Raw genomic sequence first — 15,627 nt, forward strand, 5'->3', positions numbered from 1 at the left:
TTTGAGACCAGAAGGTGTTTCACGAGTACCTGATGGCCAGACACTTAAAATTATTTTCCCAAGGCCGTGTAATAAACAGCCGGAACTGGAATCGCGGCCCCTGAGATAATACGTATTTGCATCTCATCCCAGCTGAACACTTTGCTCTGTAACCAGATGCATTTCCTCAGCCAAATGCTTTCTAGTTCATTATTTTGCCTTAAAAAGGGATTAAAAGATTCAAAATAATTATTTATGTCCATTTCCAAAGTGGATTTCACTGCAATAGACTCCATGATTTAAACACATATAAATGTCACTCTGTGAAAAACGTATTGTCTGCAAGTGACCTTTCAATTAGAAACAGACGCTGTGGGCTTTCAGATTCTCAAAGTGTTTTTATTTTCAATGGCCTGGTCACAACTGAAACCAGGCTAAAGGTCCATTGCTCTTTCTTTCTACTCACTCAGGGTCCATTTTGAAAGTCTGACCTTCCCGTGGGATTTTGTGCAACTCTCGAGCACTCGGGAATCGCAGCCTGCAGGGCCAGAATGTGCTCCTGAATCTGTCCTCTCAACAAAGATCGTCCCTCCTTTGCCACTAAGTAGTTTCCACACTGATTTAGAAGGAGGAAAGGAACCATGTAGGTTGCAATCCATGTAGATATTTCTCATCGGATGGAATCCAGTTCAAATATGGACTGAACACTCATCATGTGTTGGATCCCAAGAGACTTTTCTCTCCTTTCTCCTTGATGCGGGGGGTACTGCATAACAAATGGATGAGAAGCCAACAACAGCAATCACTTAGGGACCTGTCTTAAGTATTTCACATGCATTATTAACAGACTGAAGATACTACAGTTATCTCCATTTTAGAAATGATAAAACTGGAGCTCAGACCTAAACTGAGGTAGGGTAGAAATTCAAATCCAGGTGGGCCACTGCAGAGCCTGAACCACTAAATGCTGTGCTATTCCAGCTCTCTAGCCTGCACCAGTAAGCGAGCCTACACATCTGCTGCGCTTCCACCTCTTAAACAGTGCTGGGGGCCATTTATTCCACAGTCCATTTACCTACAGGCCAAGGGCCCTCCGCCCTTTAAGTTTACAGAACTCTTCTGAACACAGCCTGCTCTACTGTAACACATGCATAGTTCATATATGACTGGTAAATAAAAGAAAGTGTCCTTATAAAACAGGAACTGTGTCCGTTTATAAGCCCCCAAGTAAAAGCATCTGAATGTGGCCTTTACTCGCAGAGCTGACCCCGTTACTGCCCCGGACACCCACTCACCCCACCCCCTTTTCCTGCTGGCCTCCTTGAGCCACACGCTCTGTGCTCTGCACAGAGGGCAGCTTTTCCCAAGATCCGGTTTAGAGGAACAACACAGAAGAAGGAGCCATCTAGAGCCATCTAGCCGAGCCATCATTCGGGTTTGTGCAAAACCTGCCCGTGCTTTCCCCCACCGCCCTCTGCCCTTGTCCCCGGCACTCAGCAGCCTCGACTCCTCCTCAAGGCCCCTCTCCAAGGCCCCTCCCACCAAGGCACCACCACCTTTTAAGGTAAAGGCTGACACTAGAAAAGATTTTCAGGGCATTCAGGGTGCCTGTCCAGTTGTGCTAATCATCTTATTAGGATTGTTACTGCTTTTCTTACTGCCCTGGAGAGAGTCACATAGGTTTTGAATGATTTGTCCACCTCCTACTTTTCCATAAACCCTCTTAATTTTTGTGCGCAATTTTATGTAACCTGAGGGTCTTCGAGTTTGTACGCCTCCCACCAGACCAGAAACACCTGAACTGGCAGCCCAGAGGATAAACTTTATCTGCTCATCTCGAGTGTCCTCCGGCCCCTCTTCAGCACTGAGACGCTGTGGGAAGAGAACTGGTTCATACGGTCTGATGTAACATTCAGAGTTTTCGGTTGCACGCCCCCGAACCCACTCTAGCTAAGTGAAGCAGACAGGACTCTCTTAAAGGACTTCAGGTCACAGACTACCTGGGTGGGCCAGCACATCGGACCGGGAGACCATCACTGCACCAGACCACGCCACCAGACACTGCTGTGGCGTGACCTGCACATGCTGGGGGCCCCTGTCCAGGCCGCACCTGAAAGTGGCACGAGTCTCGGCCACCCCCATGGGAAACCCTTCTTGGGGTGCCCTCTTGTTCTCCCCACTCTCTTCTGAATCAGTTACCTTTTTAATGCATCTGAGTGGCAGCACTGTGGACACATTCTGGTACTAGCTGTAAGGGGAACCCAGAAAGTGACTTTTGACTTGTACTTTGGGGAGGCAGAGTTTATAAAGGTCAGAAATTCCCTAAAAGCCAGGAAGGTGTTCAAAAGGTACTAAATAGCCAGACTATGAAGAAAATGTCTCCTATACATAGGAAGCAAATTTTACCCAACTCTCACCAAATACTGATCTCTTGGTCCTAGGCCGGCCCCACCAAGCTCCTGCCACGTGGCCAATCACCCCCATCCCCCGCAGCCTGCTTACGTCAGTGTCCTGTCTGATGTGCACGGGCTGAAGCACATGTATCCTCATTGCAAAAGAACTTGATCTTGGATGTTAATCAACATTTGGAGCCATCCCCGAGGTTCTGAGGCTGCACTCATTAGTGGGCGACATTTGAAGTGGTAACATAGTCCCATGACCACAGCGGATTTTGACAATCCCCACAAACAGGTGCTGGAGGAGCAAATCGCTGCACTGACTCACGGCACCGCACCTATTTCCTGGACCATCGGCCCCTCCTCATTCCTACAGACGGCAACGTCCGCCCGGCTCCCGGCCCGCTGATGGCGCTGCCACGCACTTCTCTCATTCTGGAGCAAGTATCTGGATGCGAATGAGTCAGCTCCAATTAATGCAAAGTGTTCATCATTGCAAATGTCAGTATTATTATTCTTAACATATTAATGATAATATTCCCCACGAAGGATCCTTTTACTCAGAATATTAATTAATAGGCTACACCATGCATTTGCTATTTAGAGTTCCTTCCCATCCATATGGCAATTCCATTGTCTAAATGAGGACTTTTAGACATGTTAGGAGACAAGGGCATATATAACTTTTATTTTTTTATTTATTTTTTTTTAATCTACCCCCAAGGATACATTTATTGATTTTAGAGAGAGGGGAAGGGAGAAAGAGAGATAGAGAGAGAAACATAGATGTGAGAGAGAAACATTGATGTGAGAGAGAAACATTAACAGGTTGCCTCCCGTACGCACCCCAGCTGGGGACCAAGCCTGAAACCTGGGCATGTGCCCTGTCCAGGAAACAAAACTCCAACATTTTGGTGTACAGCATGATGCTACAACCAACAGAGCCACCCAACCAGGACAATTTTTCCATACAGTTACACTTTTCTCAGCATACTCCTTAGCCACTCATTCCCAAGTTCCTGCTTAGAGTTTAAGCCTGACTTTGATCTTTAAAATGGCATTCAATGCCTCGCATGGCCTAGCCCAGGACGACCGCCCGGCCCCACTGTGGCCCCCCGTTCTGTGCTCCACCCACAGGGAATCTCTTTTCTGTTCTTCCTCCTGGATGCACCCTGCTCCTCCACCACAGGCTTCTCCCTTCCCTCTGCCCCCGAGCTTTCCTCCTCGGAGAGCCCTCCCCGGGGTTGGCCCTGCCTCACGTCTGGGTCAGGTGCCCTGCGACACTCACTTATAGGGCCATGTGCCTTTCCTTCCTGGCAGCTCCGGCTGCTCTACTTTTCCAGATACACACATGAGCTCTGAGAAGCACCTCTCTGCTCCTAAACTATAAGCTCCGTGGGAGTAGGAAGGAACTATGTCTCTTTTTGGTCACTACTGTGTTCACAGTGCTGAGCAGTGTTTCCAGCCCACAGAAGACACTAAAACCATCTGATGAATAAATGAATGGATTCATACATTTAGAACAGTTGATCTCACCATTTGGTATGTATTTGTTTAATTACCTTCCTAAGATGGCGGGTAGAGTAGGGTCGAGACAAAGCGGGTAATGCATTCCATTTGGAGCAAGCTAAGTGCCTGATAAGGTGGCTGCTGATCATTCAAGTAGGCAGGCAAAAATACAGGAGAACACCCAGCATCCCTACAGGGCAACTGGACAAACGGCATTGCCACGTAGACCCGTGTTAGCCAAAAAGATGATGGAAATGTTCCCTATCTGCACTGTCCAATGTGGTAACCAGCTACTGAACACTTAAAATGAGCTACCGTGCCTAAGGAACTAAATTTGTAATTTCATTGAATTTTAAATTAAAATAAATTTAAGTAGCCATATGTGGCTGGTAGCTACTGTACTGAATAGTGCACATCTGGACAATAGATACTGCTTTCCTAATTTTAAAAACACTAAAGCTTCTCATCAGAGGCTGTTGAATTGGGAGAGATTATCAGACATAACGATCTCGTTTCACAAATTAGAAAACAAAGGCCCAAACAGAAGTGACTTGCACAAAATCATTGCAGCAAGAGAGCAGGAGGGCAGGGTAGAGCCATAGCCTTGTATATCTGGTCCAATGCTCCCTCCATTTCACAGGCTGCTTCTGTTACTGATGCAAAGACAGCTGTGGTTTTGTTTAATTCTCGGGTGCGGACTGAATACAGTCATGGGTGAAGCCCCCTATAGATCATGTCCTCCCTCTGCTGGGCTGGACATCGTAGCTAGCTCAGATATTGTAGGTACAAATAACAGAACCCACTCTAGTAAGTCCTACTATAAGAGGAGTGTATCAAAGAAGTTTCAGCAGTTTGCAAAAGCTCTGAGAGAGAGTCTCAAAGTCAGGCCTGGAAGCTATGCAGTCCAGAGCAATTGACAAATTACGCCACCGTGGCACAGATGGGGCCCTACCGCTCCAGCCAATCACCAGGGCTGGGCCGGGGCTCCATCCCAGGGCATCTGACTCTCAAAGCTGGACGTTACCACTTCTACGCTCCTCAGAACACCCCCCAGCGCCCACCCCTGCCCACGTTATTCTCAGTGGGATCTAGATCGATGAGGGGGGGACTCGAGACCCTTGCTGCAAGGAAGTAAAGCAAGTTTCTGGCTTCTACTTCATATGGCAGCCCTGTAAGGCAGACAGAGTACCTAGACAGAAGGGAGATAAATCTAAAAAAAGAGCGAGCGAGCGAGAGAGAGAGAGAGAGACCACTTAGCAAATGTCCTAGAGCTGGCCTCGCGGATTTAGGAGGCTGTGTCCGAAGGGTTGCCTGACATCCAGCTGGAGTGGCATCAAGGCAGGAGTGTGGAGGGTGATGAACCAGACCTTCAGAGACCTCACAGATAAAGTGCCAGCAAAGGAGCGAGAGCCTGGGCTTCTGAGAGTTCCCAGGAAATGTTGGTAACGTGTCCCCACAAGAAAGCCGCAAACCCCCATCCCAAGTGACTCCCCAGCGCCGGCCCCGCTGTCTCCAGCTTCTGGAGAGAGCCCGTTGCCACGTTCCGCCACTGTTTGACTGCCTCCCACTTCAAGTCCACGTGTGTAATTACATCTTTTACAGTACACCAAGCAGACATAAAGAGAAGGAAATTAAAGGACTGTGAGGGCTATTGTTACTGAACACGGAGTGGCTGTCACGGCAGCTGGTTGTCACAGAACCTCCCCCGAGGAGCAAGGACAGGCCTCGGTCACCGAGTCCCAGCTGGCGGTAGAGCAGTGGGGTGACGGCTAAGATTCAGAAATCCCAATTTCACTATCTTCCCAGCTCAGCCTGTCACAGTGCGTTTTGAAAAATATAAATCAGACCGTGTTGCTTGCCTACCTGAAGCCTTCCAATGGCTCCTACTGCATTCAAAAGGGAAGCCAGCCCTCTTCACAGTCTGGCCATCACCTCATCCTCCAGACCCGTGGGGGACGCCTTGCCACACAGCCTCTGGCCTCACAGCTCCCTTCCTTCTGAGCCTCAAACATTCCTCTCTCCATCTCAGGGCCTTTGCGCCTGCCCTTCCCTCTACCCGATGCGACCGAGACCCAAGTCTCCCCCTGGCTGCCTCCTTGTCCTCACCGATCTCTCAGCTGAGTGTCCCCTATGGCCTCCCAGCAAAAGCGGTTCTCAGACCTCGCCTCCCCCCACTATGTCATGCGTATCCCCGTGCCTGCTTTCCTGTGAGCTCGTCCACGCTGCCTTCACCCCTGGAATGCAGGCCAAGAGAGGCAGGGACCTGGGAGACCTCGTTGTTGATTTTAGCTTAGCTCGTGGAACCGCTCTTAGACTGCTTATTTGGTTTCGTGAGTAAATGAACTAAATGAAAAGAAAAGGAGATGGTGACGAGGTCCTCTCACATTTTTGAAAATTAAAATGTATCCATTCAAACATTTTTAAGGGTCCTCTAAATATCAGATGTTACAAAGTACCATGGGGACTCCGTAGATGAATCAGACCCTGTCCTCACAAAGCTCCCTGACCAGGAATGTATGACATGCACATAAAGGACTCTATAAAGCTACAGGCTCCACACTTCCCTGTGCACAAGAGCCACCTGGGGTGAGGGGTAAGTATATACTAATTCCTGGGCTCCACCCAAACCCACTACATCTCCAGGAGTAGAGCTCGGGGACCTGGGAAGACCCCCCGATCCCCGACCTTTGGAAGACGGAGAGGAAAGCGTGTGCAGGGCACAGCTCGTGAGGTGAGCTTGCAGGGACAGGATTTGGGCATGTGGGAAGGTTGGGCACTTCTGGACAGAGAAGCCATGAGTGAAGGAAAGATGCCAGGAAACAGGGAGGGACATAAAGCAGCAGCTGGCTCCACGGGCAGCAGCACTAAGGGGAATGATGGTGATGTGGGAGGAAAAGGTGGCCTGAAGACCCAGAGAGGCGGGCCCAGGATGTGGGCTGGTTGTAGAAAGTGAGAGCATCAGATAAGGAATCAATTTATGGATGCAGGCTCAGAAAGGGTTAGTGAGCTGCCTACAGCCACACAGGTAGAAGGGGAGAGGCCAGGACTCAAACCCTTCCTCTGGCTTCAGGGGCGAAGTGGGGAAGGGGAGGGACAAAACGATCCCTTACTGAGTCCCGCTGTTCCCAGGCACAGAGTGACTGATTCACATTTAGGATGAAACCTCACTATAGCTCCTGAGGCAAGACGCCTCCGCTGAAGACAAAGGGGCCTATCCTTTCACCACAAGCAGAAAGGGAAAGGCTACATGAGAGATGCTAAGGGGGCAGGTGCAGCAGGTTGTAGGGCAGAGGGGGCAACGCATGGAAGGGGGACACCCCTGTGGAAGGGGGACAGCCCCGTGGAAAGGGGACGCCCCGTGGAAGCACACCGGCGTCTCTTCAGCACCCTGCCTGCTTTTTCATTAGCTGCCTCTGCGGGGCCTTCCCTCACGTGCTCTTCACTTTTTGTTTAAATCCCTTTGTCACGGGGACACCGCAGCGACTGTTAGCTGCTGGTCTTCACGTACCACAGTGAAAGGAAAAGAAGGTTAAACAAGAATGCCCTGAGTTTGCAGCAGGCAGGGACAAACAACCTCGTCCCCGCATCAGTTGCCACCAAAAGCCACCGGCGGTGCCTAACCAGGACTACAGAGACGCGGAATTTAGGCTCACCTCGGAGGGGAGCAGCTTTCTAATCCGCTCGTTTGCTTTTTATGCCACTATTAAAAATTAGTTACCTAGACAAAAAAGTTGATTTCCGTGTTATATTAAAAAATAAAAATTCAAAGCCCATGTAGATACATAGAATAGCTACATAATGGTTTTTTTTTCTTTTATATTTATCTACAAAAACACACACAATGGCTTCGTGCATGTATTTGTTGTTTTTCAAAGCTGTCAGGCTGACTAGCAGATGCTAACTACCCTCCTGTCACCAGCTGGCTCTTACTCTCGGGGCCAAATGCCCACTCTCTCCTCTACTTCTCTCTTGTTTCCACATCAGCTCAGAGGCCAGACAGGCCTCAACAGTCCTAAGAACGTACAGGAAGGACAGGCTTACCCCAGCTCTGCTCCTTCTCAAGAAAGGTCCTTTTCTCTCTCCCTAGAACCTATCAGCGGCTTGTGCCGTGCCCAGCACCTCTGCTGGTCCGCGGGTATCCAGAGCTTCTACTTAGGACAAAAGTAGCGGCTCTGATGGCTCACACAATGTCTTTAGAATAAAAAAGGAAATTGGTGGTAAAGAAAATTTATTTTGCTAATTTGAAATGTGTATTTGAAATGGACTGAATAGCCAAATATAAACAATGTAGAAAAGAAGAAAACATGAGTGAATATTTTTCTAGTTTTTAAAATGCATAAGCAACGAAAAATTGTAAAAGGAAAATGGACAAGTTTAGTATTTCAGGGATGGCTCCAGGTTTTCCTTTAAAAGCCATGATGGCATTCTGTGTCACTTAAAACGATTCTCCAACCTGAGCAATTGAGAAGGGAGCAGATGGGCAAGATCGAAGCAATTGTAATATACCTTCATGAAAGGTGTGAAGCTGCTACAGTTCCAGGTAAACTGGAAAATGCCTCAGTCAGCAAGAATCAAACCAAACCTCATGAGACATTCTTGCATTTTTGCCCAAACTAAACTAAGCTCTATTTAAACAGGCCACCTTATTATCTCAAATGACACAGAGCTCTCCTCTTCTATAACCTCTTTTCCCAGGTCGGTCACTTCCTTCCTTTTTCTCTTGTAGCTCCCCATTAAGGGCTCCAGCCTGTAGTCTTCTTCTGAGTTTCTTAAGTGTGTTGTGAGTACTGTTTCCTGAAAGCCTTTCCTTTGATTCCTATATGATGCAAAAGGATTCAGCGCATTGAATTTTCCCAGTCATTATAAAATACCAAAAACGCTCACATTTCATTAAATGTGACAGCTTCTTCCTGTGCAGGGCTCAGCCAAACTCTCCATCAGCTTTAAAGGAAACATCCCTCCTTGCAGTTGCCTAGGCTGAGATCACAAACAGGGCTCTTGGCTTTGCGGAAATTTATGTCGTTCCAGAGAAGTCGGCGACACTTCCATCAGCGTAAAGACGCAGCTGATTCATTTCAGGCACGCTACTGTTTCTACTTTGCCAGACTCTAGGCATTCCATACAGCCTGACAGGCCAGAGCACACGCTGAGAGCTTTTTGGAGCCAATAACTGGAGTTAATTTCTCCAACATCTCCTCTTTCACAAGGGGAAATAGATTTTCTTTTCTTGGCCTTCACTGAGTGAAAAGGATTCCTCAAGTACCTCCCCCTCGCCCTGCCAACCCTCTGCACTGCTCTTCAGCGACGTATTTAGAGAACACGCCACTGCTCTCCGGGGTTTCGAGGGCACCACTCACTGCCTCTGCTTCCTCCTTCCCCTGGCAATCACACTTGCTTCTCTCCAGACAACTGACACCACTTTCTCTAAGTCTAAAGGACACTTTAGACCTGCTGGTGGCTAACTAGTAAGAGGTGCTCCAATATAAAAAGGGAAGAAATCCCCACTCAAACCTCCCTCTCCATCAGCTGCAGGGCCTTTCTCTCCTCCCCTTCAGAGCTTAACTTCTTCGCCAATTGCTGCTGCCGTCCAGCCCCTCACCTCCCACTGGCTGGCGCCCCCACCTTCCCGAACCTGGCCTCAGGGGCCTGTTCCAGTGACAGTACTCAGGAAGGTGCTCAATGACACCCCCTGCTCAGTCCCCATCAGGCTTGGCCTCCCAAACTGGGAGCCGGAAGGGCTATTGTTTAGAGAGGGCTGCAAATAAAGAGGCGGCACCCTCAACCCCATCCTGGGATTTCTATGAGGTGGAGGTCCGGCTGCTCCCGGAACCACCTCCCCCACCCCCACTCTTCTCCAGAGCTGGGCAGGTGACCGAGGAAGGGGGCTTCGGGTCTCTATAAATTCTTGGATTCGTGGGGAGTGCTGTCATGGGAGGGGTGACAAAGAGGCCTCGTCGCAGAAGCGGGGACTGCCTTCTCATTTCCCAGTTGGATAATGAAGGGACATGTTATTTGCTCTGTGCCTACCAGACTAGGGGAAAGAAAACTGCAGAGACGGCAGGGCAGAAAGAAGCCCTACTCCCTCACTGCTTGGTTCACAAAGCACGGATTAAGGTGACTTTAAGGTGATTTAGTTAGAGCATCTTACCAGTATCCACCAAAAGGGGTGAGGGCATCTCAGCACCAGCTTATAAGAGGCACTTAACCAGGCCTCCCTCCTCCCTGCCTCCCACCCCACCAACATCCGAGACAGGGATGGAGCCCAGAAGAAGGAAAGGCAGGAGGGGTCCCAGAGGGAGACCGCCCTTCCTCCCCATGACACGTGACACACCGCAAGCCTGGCAGGCGGTAATCTCAGGGAAAGCTTTGAATCAAAGTTTGCTTTTCTCACGATGGTATTCCCCAATATACCCAAGTGAGGGGCACAGGGGAGGCATAATAATTGTTTGCGGAATAAATCATTTGTTGACTGAACAGCTTCATCTTAATCCTCACCTTCCTTGTCCTTTTTTGCCTCGTTTCATTCATCCATTCATTCATTCACTACAACTGCAAATGTTTAAAGTTGATACTATACAATATAATCATAGAAAGGTGACTAAGTAATGTCCCCTGCCCTCAAGAAAGTTACTAGAGAAAATAAGAAAAATAGAAACTTGCATCCACAACAAGAAGTGATGTGAAAGTAGCAAGGCAGTAGTACAAAGCACCAGGGCCATTAACTCAAAAATCCACACGTCTCCCTGAAGCACATACCCAGACAGCTCTTCTGATCAGTTTGGATATGGAAGTCTCATGCCTGCCTTTCCCACGGCTGCTGGTCCTTTATCCCTCCTGCTAAAATGCGTTTACCCTTGACGTGCCAAGTGAGCAGCGTACACACTATCCGCATGCGACATCCTGGAGAAAGCCAGGACCATCCATCGTCCTTAGGCCTGGGGCAGCCCTGGATGAGGCCCTGGAGAAAGGGCAAGGCACTCGTGGCCTTTCACAGAACACCACCACGTGTGCTCCACAACAGCGAAAATGCTGTTGGTTCGGGACAAAGGTGATGCTGATTATGTCCATTTCCTCCCAAGAGCACCTTCCCCATAAGGAGTTGGTCATGTCCCATGTGGAAAACTGAACCACTTCTGCCAGAAATCACATGTGATTGACAGAAGGTTTAATAGCAGGCTCTCAGTCAGAATTAATTTGCATCTAGAGCCAGGAGTTTGCAGAAAGCTCATCACTCTACATGATTTCTGGTTTCCTTGTAATCTTCAGCTTACAGTCCTTCAGCAACCATTATTGCTTCCCACGCATATTTTTGACAGGCACTTTAATGATAATTTTTCACCTTTGTTAGAATAATACATGCCCAATATAAAAAATCTAGAAAATACAGCAAAGTTGATAGCAGAAAAAAATCTCATGCATATTCTTACCAACACTGTTAATGTTCTAGTATATTTCCATTTTAACCTCTGTTTGATTTAATAGCTACTTGGAATTAATAAGCTTCATAAGCCAACTCTGGTAAAAATCACAAATAAATTAGGATATAAACTGCCATCTGTAATCTCTTTCAATTATGAAGAGGTTGTATCTTTATGACTGCAAAACAAACAATAGATTCAGCTTAAAAAGCTTAAATCAGCGGAGGGAAGATTGGTTAAATGGGTTGTTTAATACATGAACACAAGCTGGCACTCGGCTCTACTTGTCTTTCCAGATGCCCAGCGGTTGGAATTAAGCATGTCTAAGCTCTTGGGTAACTATCACTTTAGATAGAAACCTCTTTAAACATAAATTTCTTTTGATTGTTGAGGAAGGATAATCTCATGTGATTCTGGGAAGCACAAAAAGACAGTGCTAGTGGTGTTTTCTCGACAATTATACAACTGCCATTATTAATCAAGATGCTGAACAAGGATTTTATTTTCATCTTCGTCCTCCCCATTAACATGCTATTCGGTGACATTGAAAATAAAAATGATGGGCTTACCTGATTAAGAAATCGTGAAGTCCAACGTCAAAATACCTGTTCAAAGGAGACACAGACAAGCATATCAATGGAAGGGATTTACAAAAATGGTGAACTTGACCAAAAAAATCGGTCATTTACACTCAAGAGCATGGTAAATAAATGGATTACTCTATGAGAGCTGTCCTCAAAGGATGGCCTCTGGGGCAGCCGCAGCAGCAGCACCTGGGATCTTGCTGGAAATGCAGATTCCCAGGCCCTACCTCAGACACACTGAGTCAGGGATTCTGGAGACGGTTCCAGCAAGTAGACTGAGCAGGCCCTCCAGGGGACTCAGATGCAGAACCGCTGCTCCAGGACGGCAAAGCAGTTTCAGCAAGTCCAAGCTGTCACTAGAAAGCAAGGCCCTAACTGGTACCCCCCATTTTCCAAGAGGTGAGTCCTTTTGTAACCCTCGTTGTCTCAGATGTTCATTTACTCAAAATTAAATGAAATATATTTTAAAAGCATAAAACGGCACTGGCCAAAGGGAAGAACTGGGTGGGGAAGGGTCAGCTCCAGTCCTCCTGACTCCTCCCAGCCGAAGTCCCTGCAGCTTTTCACAGGGGAGAGCAGCCCCCTCCACACCTGGGTCTGCCGAGGAGGGAGGGAGCCGAACAGCTCCACATCCCGCTGCTGAGTCTGCCGCTGAGCTGGGGCCTCACACCTGGTACCCAGTAAGCCCTGGGTGGGGTGCTTTCAGCCACAGCCTTCCCTGGACACCACAAAGTTTACTGAGTCCATATAAAGAGCACTGCCCTGGTTTCCATGGCTAGCATGGGTTTTCCCATGGTGCACTCTTCACGGCATCAGACAAGTGGGTCTGGCATTAGAATATCAGGGAGCAGGTTTGGGGAAACAGAGCAAAAGCCTAGTGATCTGGACACCCGACAGTGTTGCCGAAGGAAGAGGGGGCAGGGGCCAGAGCCAGGAATAAGTGGCTCGGGAGTGAAGAGCTTTCCTAAACTACCGTGGAAAATGCATCTCACTGGATAGAAATAGAAACTCAAGGGAACAGAAACTCAAGGCCTGAGCTTGTACTCTCCCACTTAACAGTGTTTGACCTTGAGCCAAAAAATCACCCCTCCATGCCTCAGTTTTCGTAACTGTACAAAAAGGAACAAATGTAATGTGCACTTCATAGACAGTCTACAAATGTTCCAGATTATTTTCTCTCCTCCTTAGATTTTACTGAGTTCCTGGAGGTTCTTCTCCAAACTGCATTAACGCCGTGTTCATTCATTTATCCAACAGATATTTATTAAGCACCTTTTAGACGTCAGGCACTGCAACAGATGCTTAAGGGATACAACAGTGAACAGGAGAACTAAGTTCCTACCTTTGCTATATTCTGGAAACAAGATCTTTATCAGACATATAATTTGAAAATACTTTCTATCCATCTGGAGCTTGTCTTTTTGTTTTCTTAAATGTGTCATTTTAAGCACAAAAGTGTTCAATTTCTCCGATCCAACTTATCAATTTTTTTCTATCATGCATTTAGTGTCATATCTAAGACATCTTTGCCTCATCCACGGTCTTAAAATTGTTCTCTTACGTATTTCATTCTAAAAGTTTTATGTTTAGCTCTTATATTTAAGTCTGTAATCTATTTTAAGTTAATTTTTGTGCACATTGTGAGGAAAGGGTCTAAATTCATCTTGCTTTTCATCATGTAAAAATGTCACCTGAACATATTTGCCAACACAGGGGTCGCTGGCAGCTTGAAGAAGTGCAGTGTCACCAGCTGACTGAAATGAAAGCCAGACCACAGCCCAGTGAGGGGTAACTGTGAGCCCTGGCCAGATGGTTGAAGCGTCGTCCCCTGCACCAAAGGGTTATGGGTTTCATCCCCCGTCGGGGAGCACGCAGGAGGCAAGCAACCTATGTTTTTCTCTCCCTTCAATGTTTCTCTCTCCCTCTCTCTCCCTTTCTCTCTCTCTCTAAACTCTACACACATGTCCTAGGGTGAAAATTTTTTTAAAAAGAGCAAGTGTAAGGGAGAGGAGGCAGGGACAGTGGGCATAAACAGCTCCTACGACAAGCTTGGTTCTGAAAGGGAAGAAAAAAAGATAGTAAATGCAGCAGGATGAGACCAATGAGTTTGTTTTTTTGTTTATCTGGAGGGAAACTTTCCACTGTGCCAGGTGATGGGTACAGAAGATATAACAGAATACGGGTAAAGATACCAGCGTATTTGGTAGAAGGAAGAATTTCAACAGAGTATGAGGCAAAGTCATCAGTTGAGAGAAAAGTGGAAGGAACTTCCCACTGGGAGCCAGGTGACCCATAGAACATGACCTGGGCTGGAACCAAAAGTGTTACTGAGATGAACAGGGGCTGGCTCTGGAGCCATAGCAGATCATGGGAGATGCTCTTCTCTTCCATCTTCCAGGCACAACTTGCAGCAACGATGCCCAGAGGGCAACCAAAAGCAGCGAGACAGAGAGAAAGAAATCCATATCCCTAATGAAACTATTTATAAGGCCTGATGATCCTTCTGCCCAGGTTGCCTTTGACAACCTGACTACTAAATTATCTCCAAGTAGAGAATAAAAATATCTGACTTTTGCCTTTTATTCCCCCCTCAGGAAAGATTATATAAAGGCATGGGCCTCAGCTTCTATTTATTTATAAGGGAAACTGGACCCAGGATACCCAGTGTTTCAGGAACCGCAATGAAGCAGGTCAGATACCAAAAGGCTGGGGCCTGGGAACCGGGCAATTAAACAAATCAATGCATACCCCCAAAATGCCACCAGTCATAGGAATTTAACACAAAGCAAACAGTAACTCAATCTTAAAAGATGAATAATGTCTTCTCTGTACATATACATTTACAATCAGTCATCATTAAAATCTCATTCTACCATACAGCATTTCTCTTGTGGATACAACATTGCAAGGAGAGATTATTCATGATACGTGTTTGATGAAGCTGCTTGTTATGGTTTGAAAAATTACCATCACATGATCATTTCAATGATATGATTTCACCCCTTAGAAGAGAGAACATTTGGTTCTGCCGCTATTAGCAATCTAAGGCCAACTGGTTTGAAAAGACTCAAGTGTGTTTAAGTGGAGTAAAGTACACAGGCTTTTCCTTTTCTTCTTTTTTTTTTAAGTGGGGAAACAAAAGATTCTTTGCCATACCTAGAATTCAAATAAAATAATCATTAGATCTAAAAATTATACTTAATAATTTTAAAATAAATTCAGTATGTGTCCTTCTCACCAAACTGTATCATTTCCCTTCTCAGTTTTATTTTTCCATGAATTATATATAGAAACCTTGAAAAGAATGTCCCTTTGGGCCCTGGCCAATATGGCTCAATTGGTTGGAGCGCAGTCCCATAAGCTAAAAGGTTCTGGGTTCGATTCCTGGTAAGGGCACATGCCTAGGTTGCAGGTTCTATCCCTGATCAGGGCACATATGAAAAGGCAACCAACTGATGTTTCTCTCTCACACTGATGTTTCTCTCCCACCCTCTCTTCCTCCCTTCTCCTCTCTCTAAGAAATCAATAAGCATGTGCTTGGGTGAGGATGGAAAAAAAAAAAAAAAGAATGCCGCTTTTGGTATTTATTCCCTACTTGACTGTCCAAGATACAAACAGAGTGCCAGGGTTTTAAGACAACCAAGTCTCTAAGTCTTTGTAGCCTCTCCTACACTCACTACACCAGCACAATTTCTTAGTCTGTCTCTGGGCATCTCTTACTTAGATGGCTCCAGCTAGTCA

The 15,627-nt window shown here is 46.9% G+C and overlaps 1 protein-coding gene across 2 annotated transcripts in view; it reads right to left on the reverse strand.

Moving 5' to 3' along the window:
* The window catches only part of HHAT (hedgehog acyltransferase), a 212,010-nt gene that overhangs the window by 107,415 nt on the left and 88,968 nt on the right, over positions 1-15,627 (reverse strand). For both annotated transcript variants that reach the window (XM_054563293.1, XM_054563294.1), the window contains exon 9: positions 11,872-11,907. In XM_054563293.1, coding sequence (XP_054419268.1) covers positions 11,872-11,907 — 36 coding nt within the window. The remainder of the gene's footprint in view (positions 1-11,871; positions 11,908-15,627) is intronic.

The sequence above is a fragment of the Pteronotus mesoamericanus genome, unplaced genomic scaffold (assembly GCF_021234165.1).
Source record: "Pteronotus mesoamericanus isolate MK-2021 breed Mesoamerican mustached bat unplaced genomic scaffold, CSHL_Meso_final scaffold_705, whole genome shotgun sequence".
NCBI classification, from domain to species: Eukaryota; Metazoa; Chordata; class Mammalia; order Chiroptera; family Mormoopidae; genus Pteronotus; species Pteronotus mesoamericanus.